The sequence below is a fragment of the Sceloporus undulatus genome, chromosome 3 (genome assembly GCF_019175285.1).
Source record: "Sceloporus undulatus isolate JIND9_A2432 ecotype Alabama chromosome 3, SceUnd_v1.1, whole genome shotgun sequence".
NCBI lineage: Eukaryota > Metazoa > Chordata > Lepidosauria > Squamata > Phrynosomatidae > Sceloporus > Sceloporus undulatus.
The window spans coordinates 127,009,803-127,018,945 of NC_056524.1; the positions used below are offsets into that span (position 1 = coordinate 127,009,803).

The following is a 9,143-nucleotide window of genomic DNA, read 5'->3' on the forward strand; positions in this document are numbered from 1 at the left end:
ACATTTTCTGGCTGTTTCACTACTCGGGGTGCCTTTCTATAAGGTTATACCAAATTCCAGCTTCTTTAGAGGAAGGCAATGGCAAACTTCCTCTGAATAAATTTTGCCCAGTAGACAATGATAGTCTCCTCAAGTTGGCATGAACTTGAAGGCAGACAACAACAGCTAAATGAAGAGTAGCTGAGTGGATATATAGTGCATTTCATAACCCATTTTCTCTGTTTTACAAATGTCTGTCCCACAACATACTGTTCTAATAACTGAGATAACATAGGGGCGAAACACATGGTTGATACAGAGCTGGATTATTTCCACTCCTTTTTGATCCAGTCCAAAGGAGCGGCTTCAGCCCACTTTGGGGGCATGCATCATTACAACATCATGCTCCCACCGTGGCTGGAAGCCACTTTATTTGGCCCATGTGTTTCAGGCCATAGGCTACTTTTATGTCACATGTTTAAGCTGCTAGTTAATGGGGAAGTACTATTTAATATTGTCAATATTCTTGGTCAGTGAGACTGAATGGTGTCATATATAGCTAATGAGCCTTCTTCACTACATGAAGTGTGACACTGATTCAGTCTTATTTTGACTATATACATTTTAAAAAATTAATTGCATTAATACAACTACCCTCATTGCTACAGGAATTGTTCTTGCTCTCTTTGCATCTTAATTTGTGTATGCGTATGAGACTTCTGGTTGCTTTATGGCAGCCCCATGATATCATAGGGTTTTCTTAGGCAAGGAATACCCTTTTCATTCCTCTGAAATATATCTCACAGCACCTGGTCTTTGTTGATGGTCACCCATCCATGACTCTGTTTAGCTTCCAAGATCAGAAGGGATCTGTGCCTTCAGGATGTTTAAGCCTATCTTAATTAACAGTCCTTGAATGTAAACTAAGCCTTCCATTTCTCTGCAGCCAGAGCCAATTCCATCTGGCTGTTTCCCCTGCTTCTCTATGCGTTTCACTTGTAATCACTGGTGAGCAAGATCTGTACTCCCCTGGGGGATTAGCAGTAGATTTCCTTGTTCTGCTCAATCCCAGAGAAAAGTGGTCTACAGTATTGCATTTCAGGAAAGCAATTCAGGTCTCTGTTCATAACTGCTTCAGGTGAAAAGAGGAGATGTTGTCACTTTGGCCAGAATGGCTTTTATCACATCTGTAAGTTATATTTTGTTTGTTTGTTTGGGGGGGGGGATACACAAATATGATGTATTAGTTTAAGCATTAGTCTATGGCTCTGGAGAACAGGGGCTGAATCCCTTCTTGGCCATGAAAATCCACTGAGTAAGTCACACACTCACCCTGAGAGGAAGGCAAACAAAACAAAAATTGCTAAGAAAACCCCATAGTAGATTTATTTATTTATTATTTATTTAAAGTATCTATACTCCGCTTTTCATCCACAAAGGCTCTCAGATCGACTTACAAATGGTTAATTAGACTGTCCCCTGCCCTCACGCTTACAGTCTAAAAAGACATGACACAAAAGGAGAAGGAAATGGCAGTGGTAAGGGGGATTAGGTCCAGCAGTTCTTCTCTCCAATTTTTTTTTTTACTTAGGATCACTTTAAGTTGAAAATGACTTCAAGGCACAGAACAACAACAAACTAGTTTTTATAACTAGTTTCCGAGTTTCTTGCCTTTTCCACAGGATGGTGCTACTTGGGTGACCAGATGCATGATGGTCCCAGTGTGTGACACATTACAGAGGAAAGTAGCATACTCTCAGACTTGACTCAGAGAAACAGAAAGAGAAAAAAAGCCAAATTCTAATTACTAGCAAGAACCCATAAGAAAACCTTTGAGGCATTTGTAATTTCTTTCTTTTTTTTCTATGTTTCAAAATAGATCCAGATGTACCAGCTTTCAAGGCTCCTTCATGACTACCACAGAGACCTTTATAACCATCTTGAGGAGAATGAAATCAGCCCTAGCCTTTATGCTGCACCTTGGTTTCTTACTTTATTTGCTTCACAGTTTTCATTGGGATTTGTTGCCAGAGTGTTTGGTAAGATTTATACACACACACACACACACACACACACAAACACACTCACTCACTCTAATGAAATAAGGAAGATTGAGTAAATAAGAGTAAGGTTTTTGTTTCCCTTTTTGTTCATATGATTAGGGTGAGTGTCTGTGGGGTAGAACAGATGGGCAGGAAAAAGTGGCTTGAAAAGATGCCTTTTCCAAAGCTGCATTGAAACCCCACCAACTGCACCAACCACTCCCAAGATGGCTGGAGTGCACATGTCATGACCACATGAATCCTTTTTTAACTACTGTTTCTTGTGTCATGGTTTTTCTTTTGGGCATTGTCACCCCCACTGCTTGAGTATGGTAACCCCATCCATTTTAAATGTGCTTCTGCAACGGGGCGTTTAGATGCACAATTAGGGTTAGAATTTGGAAAGAGCTCCCCTTTAGAGCCGCCCTGACGTCAGTGCATTTATACATACGTGTGAAGGTGCGCACTTTCCAGAAAGAAACTGAAAATTCCAGCTCCTTTTTAGTGCATGTGCTTTCTGGCTGACTTAAAGTCGTGCATTGTCTAAATGCCCCACCTTGAAGGTGGCCAGAAACCTGCTTATTTTGACTGTGTTTTGCCCCATATTAATTTTAGGTGGTTAATCTGATCTAATAGAAATTGGCAGAAATGTTAAATGGATTATCCCTACTTTATTTATCTAAACTGTTTTCAGATTTTTTTTTTATTCTGGAGATGAATTTGTTCTTTCAGTTCTTACCTAATTATGAAATGTGACAGATAAAACCCAATGTCTGTTTTTTCCTCATGAATCCTTTAAATGTATCAATTGATTCAGCTATATAGGGGATTTATATCTTGCAATGAAATAGGAATTTATTCTATTGAGTTTTCTTTCTTTCTTTCTTTCTTTCTTTCTTTCCATCTTGTAGATACTATTTTTCTTCAGGGAACAGAAGTCATTTTTAAAGTGGCACTAAGTCTACTTAGTAGCCAAGAAGAACATATCATGATGTGCGAGACTTTTGAAAGCATAGTTGAGTTTCTTAAAAATACTCTGCCAGACATGACAAAGCCCCAGATGGAGAAGATTATGACACAGGTAATGTCCCCTCTCCAACAGCATTATTTAATCTGTCACTTAATTTTGGGTCTAAGAGTCTGAAATACGAATCAGAATTTCCAGTTTGATCCACACTTCTTCCATGAACTCATTAGGTTGCCTTAGATAAGCCGTTCTCCTACTCAGACATGGCCCTCACCCATCATGCAGGCTTATTCTAAGGATTATTGTAAGGATCATAGAGGTAATATATCTGAGGTAGCTTCTTTTACTTTATTATACAACATTGAACAAAGAGATCAAGAAAATTTGCCTATTATTCTATAATCAATACATTCTGTACATCTTGAGGAGAATGAAATCAGCCCTAGCCATTGTAGTTGTGCTTTTCCAGGTATATCAGCCCAGTTCTCACAGGTTTGCAATCTTCATCATGCAATTGATATGTGACTGATTTCTAAAGATTGCCGCTTATGGTTGGGTGATTGCTCTCAGCTTTGTCTCAGAAACATGATTTGTTTTCTTGACTCATGTAAACATGCTTGTCTGTCACAGATTACAAGAGTTCATCTGTACAGTCACATGAATTCATCACAACACGGTTCCTTATGCAGAAATGTAATTTTGTTTCTTACTTGGTAGGTATTTGAGATGGATATTTCCAAACAGCTTCATGCCTATGAAGTGGAGTACCATGTCCTGCAGGATGAACTACAAGAAAACACAAATGCATGTGATGATGGAGAGGCTTCAGAGAAACTTGAAAGGGCAAACAATCACTTGAAGAGACAGAATATGGACCTCTTGGAAAAACTACAGGTAAACCACTAAAAGTCAGCCTAGATTTTGGTAGAAGATCTGTGTGTAAAATGCAAGGGAGAATCACTGGGCTAATTACCTGAGCCACTTATCCAGTCTTTTTCTCAAAAGATGCTTATCTGCAGATGCAGGGCTGTGAATTGTAGGGGAATGCTTAGCTATTTCTGCCAAACATTTCTTTCCTTCAGATTCTATCTCTTTTGCCACCCTCTCTATTTTTTTTTTAACTTTGAACTTTTGCTAAATGTTCAGTTCAGTTCTCATAGTCATTAAAGTTGAATAGGAAAGCATAATGAAACCACAACATGAGGAACTGTATTAAAGGTTTGTGGCATTGGGAAGGTTGAGAACTGTGCTACACAGTTATAGCACTTTGGTGCTGCTCTATCTACCGTAGTTCCATTGTACTGAATCCAGGGATTTTTAGTTTGGGGATTCACTAAGAATGCTCTGATGAGAAATTCTAAATACCTAATGAAATTTCAAATCCCATGATTACACAGGATGGCGACATGGCAGTTAAACCAAAGTGTTATAAGATAAATTACGATAATCAGCTTTCCAACTCAAAAAGGGCTCCCACAATGACTCATTTAGCTTAAAAGTGTGAATTTTTTTAAAAAGTAAAAATTAGGTGCCTTATATGCAAATAAGTCCTGGTCCAGACTCAACCAAAAGGGCATCATCAGTGCTCCAGAAGAAGATATTAGCAGGCTCATTCTTTTGCGCTTTTTCAATAGGTAGCTCATGCTAAAATCCAGAGTATGGAATCAAACCTGGAAGATGCTTTGGCAAGAGAGAACAAAATGAAGAGCTTAATCCAGTCACTAGAACAAGAGAAGGCATTCTATCAAAAGACTATTGAGAAGATCTGTAGATACTTGCCTGAAGAAGCACTGTCTGATTGCAGACAACTACTAAAGGAGGTGAATTGTAGCCCAAGCAAAATACTGAAATAAGCCATAAACAAAGAGTTGCAGGCAACACGGTTCTGACAATAAAGAAAAGGAAAGAGAAAACAGGCTGGCTGTGAAAGGTATCTGCATCATCTAACACGGGTACTGTGATTCTTACAGCAGCAGAGAGGCCTTTTACATCTTGATATGCAAATCCCAGGTTAAATGTTTTTAATATTGTGTGTACATAAATTGCAATGTGCAAAACAGAAGTAAAAGGTTGAATCTAATGAAGACAGTTAATTGGATGTATAGGATTGATCTAAAGGAAAAGGGATGGGGTTTCACCCTTTAATATCACTGGTAACTTAAATCTCAGCATGTTCCTTTGACATGGAGCGAAAGGAACATGTTGCATCTTTTCTATATATTGATTAATACTTGAAAAGAAAAACAAGAATGTAATATTTTTCCCTCCAAAGAACAGCATGTTTCCCTTTTTAATGGGGGATTTCTTTGTGTTGTCTGTAGGGTTTTTGTTTCTGATCGTTTTCATGGGGGGAAATCCCTGTATGCTCTTATGTGCCTGGTAATTAATCCTACTGACAATTGCCCATGTGCCATTTGGTCTGGCTGTCATTTTGCAGCTGTGCTGCTGAGGAGAGTTAACAGTGCCAAGCAATACTGTGCTGAAATTTTTGATCTATTTCTTGTTGATCATTTATTAATGGGAGAGGTGAGAAGAAATAGGAGCTGACAATTGGGAAGGCGTGAGAAATTCCTGAAAACGTTTTTGAGAGCAGGACTGTGAGGATTTAGTGCTTACCTTACCATAATGAGGTGATCTCTCTCTCTCTCTCTCTCTCTCTCTCTCTCTCTCTCTCTCTCTGTGTGTGTGTGTGTGTGTGTGTGTGTGTTTTCATGTTCAAATTCTATTAATTTTACAATCCATCTGATGGATTCCACTGCTTTGCAATATCTGGCTGCTTCTGTTTCCTGGGAACTCCCTAATGAGGACAACATCATGGCTTTATCCCTTTGGGGCTTTTTAGTGCCTCTGGTGTTGTTTTGTTTACTTGTTAAAGAAACTTCCTATCTTTATTTAATTACTCAAAGCTCTGGCTTGTTGCTGTCAGACACTCTTGAGTGTAGTAACCAGATGCAGCTGTTTGATACCACTTTGTCGGCCATGTTTCTGTCCTATGAAATTCTTGGATTTGTTATCTGGTAAGAGTTGTAGCAGTGCTCGGGAGAGAACACAGGAAGCCTTTAGTAGAGAATTATAAGTACCCACCCAGTGCACTATAAATCCCAGGATACCACAGGATGGAGCCATCCAGTTGCTATAACTAGTTAATGCTGAAACAGTAGCAACCAGAGTGCTTTGACATTTAACATTTTAACTTGAATGGGCACAACTGGTGTTAGGCATCATCAGCCCACCCAGATCTTTCTTACCTTCAGTTCAAACCACCAGTATGGGCGAGATAAGAAAGTCTTAATTCACCACCAAATTTCAGCACTTAACACCTTTCATTAAGGGGAAACTGGTGGATTATTTCCTCCTAAGATTCCCTTTTCTTTTTTTATATCTGCAATAGTATTTTTGAAATTAGATTAAATTCAGGATCTGGCAGGACTTCCAGAAAAATGACGAAGGTGAGTGGGGGAATGAGAATGCGAGTTTGAGCAGGGGGGGATTATTGTGCACCTTCCTTAAAATTAAAAGTTCGCCCACTCAGGAAAGGCTCCTGAGTGGGTGAACTCTGAGATGAGCCAGAGTTTAAAGCAATCAAATAAAGAAAAGGAAGAAGTCCTGTTAACAAACAACAGAATAACCTTACTCAGCCTTTTCATTTACCAGGCAGTGGCACTAGAAAGCCCCACTTTCTAGGTGGAGAAAGGAAGTTGTAACAGTGTTCAAGGGGGATTTCCAAGAACTGCGGAGAAAGCTGCAAAGCAGTAGGAAACAACACATGGGTTGTACATATAAGGAAAGGCTGTAAAGAAAAGCGACCACCACCACCTACAGGTCACCTTGTCACAGCAAGGAAAGCATTGAAGCCCAGTACTCTGAAATTTCTCAAATTCTCAAATCCCTGTGAAAGAGAGAAAAAGAAAAATACTGCCTCTCTTGCAGAGAAGTGAAGAGCTTGTGAAAAGGCAGGTGGGGATTTGACACAGCTCCAGAGCTAGGGTACTTGTCCCATGCATGTCGGAAAGTGTCCAGGCTTACTCTCCCAGCTATGCTTGAAATTGGGAAAAATGTACCCCCCCCCCCAAATGCAGCACTGTATGAAATTGAGAGCTGAAACAGACTAACAAAAGCCTCACAAGATGTATGTGTTCCTGAGGCTGTGTCATAGTAGACAACAGATATAGGGTGAAATGCTTGAAGCAATCCCATATAATCAGTTCCCTGCACATACCTAGATTGCTAAAGAAAAGGTGCAGGGATAGGATTTGCTCTAGCATGATCATTTTCTACATGTAGGTATTTTATATAGGGAAGGCATTCAAACATTTTCTCTCTTACTTCCCTACTGAGATTGTACAAGTTTAGATAAATCATGTAGGGCTTGTGTTAGTCTGTGTCCACATGTATGATGTGGAGTAGTCTTCAGTTTGAATGCTGTATCCTGCAACACAACTGTGATGATGTTTTCAGGGTTTCAGTGAGCCAAAGAAACCTTGTCACATTCTCCCTGCTTCTCTGTTTAAAGGGCCAATGACCGTCCAGCTTATTTCTTCCCTTTATCAAACATGGGCACTAGATAAATCTTAAGCATTAGGATTCCATAAATATGTAAAACATGCATGGAGAACATGGGACTCTCTAGTTGTTGTTCCCACCAGTCATAACCAGCAGAGCCTATGATGAGAGATAGTAGAAGTTGCAATCCAGCCACCTCTGAAAGGCCACATATTTCCCAATCATGATGTACAGTATTACACTTCATCTAAAATATAGTAGCCTCAAAGAAACATATCGGCATTCATTGTGTTAACTTCACCGGAAGATTGTTGTCCAGATCTAGTCCAGATCTAGTAATTTGTACAAATACCTGTTCTGTAGTAAACTTTTTTTTAAAGAGAGAGTTCAAATAAAAATAGCCCCCATTTGATGCTTTTCAGGCAGCTTCTGTCCTTTTACTAGTCTCTGCTTTGCACTTATCTGAAGATGTATTATTTTTGGAAGTAGTTTCTGTCAGACCAGACACTGAAATGAATATTTGACTGACAAAGCTATGAAAATAGCAGTTGTTCATGACACAGGAATTGTGCATTTTCATTTTGAAGCAAGCTTGAATTCTTGTTAACAGTCAGTGGGATTTTGTTACATTCTTCCAGATATTATTTTTAATAATTAAGCAAAGTGCCAAATTCAACCAAGTGTCTTATTCATACAAGTTATATATGTGGGGTGAAGTGGGGAGGGTTGAGTGTGGGGAGAGTGCCAGTGTTTCTTTGGTAACCTGCATTATGCAAACAGTAAGCTAAACCTAGGGGACAACTGATTTGGTTTGCTGTTATATTGCTGCCATGTAAGTCTTCCCCCTTTACTAGATCATAGCTTTGATGGAATAATCGTGGGCACAGTCCAACAGAAATTAAAAGAATGAATGGAGGAAAGCGTTTCTAACAATTTGTGCCTACAATAATTTTCTTCCCATTGTTGCCTTTTACCAAATCAATCTAGTGAAACTATAGTACAGTAGTAATTGTATTTTACTACACGGAAAGAAGAAATGCATCTTAGGATATTTTGTTTCCCCCAATTTAATTTGAGAATATTTTGTGCAAACGGGACTAGCCTGAAAGAACTGTTGGAACTGTATTGAAGTGAAGAAGTTGTCAAGGCACATATTGATATTCTTTAATTTAATTTTATTTTTTAGAAGCACAGAACATATCACTCTATGTTGGACTTGCTGACTTGTTCATGTATCACCTGAAAAAAATTCCAATAAATTTCATTGCTGCATTTTCTTTGGTTGTTTTCCTCTGTAATGCAAATCTTTGTATATGAAGACAATGTATAATGGTTTCTCTTTCAAAACCCAGGATCACCCAATTAAATTCACTACCAGTTAATTCCTGACTAATGAAAGTATATGTTTTCCAACATAAAATATACAGTGATAGCTGCTGGCTTAGACTCTTTAAAAGCAGACTGGAACTACTTAGCAAAGGAAAATTGAGTAGCTTTTTATCAGCTAAATGATATTCAAAACCAGTCAGCTTAACAGTATCATTGGTGCAAAGCAAATACGAAGAGCAGGCTGTGGCTTCTTCCCTGCTTGCAAGCTGCTGATATACATCTGAGACCTGATGCAGTATAAAGGGGTTGGGAAGTTCTAGGAA

The 9,143-nt window shown here is 38.9% G+C and overlaps 1 protein-coding gene across 11 annotated transcripts in view; it reads left to right on the forward strand.

Moving 5' to 3' along the window:
- The window catches only part of TBC1D4 (TBC1 domain family member 4), a 105,221-nt gene extending 96,458 nt beyond the window's left edge, over positions 1 to 8,763 (forward strand). For all 11 annotated transcript variants that reach the window (XM_042456754.1, XM_042456756.1, XM_042456755.1 and 8 more), the window contains 4 exons: positions 1,859 to 2,018; positions 2,933 to 3,102; positions 3,706 to 3,882; positions 4,623 to 8,763. In XM_042456754.1, the coding sequence (XP_042312688.1) occupies positions 1,859 to 2,018; positions 2,933 to 3,102; positions 3,706 to 3,882; positions 4,623 to 4,841 (726 nt within the window). In that variant the 3' untranslated portion in view covers positions 4,842 to 8,763. The remainder of the gene's footprint in view (positions 1 to 1,858; positions 2,019 to 2,932; positions 3,103 to 3,705; positions 3,883 to 4,622) is intronic.
- Positions 8,764 to 9,143: the final 380 nt, after the last annotated feature.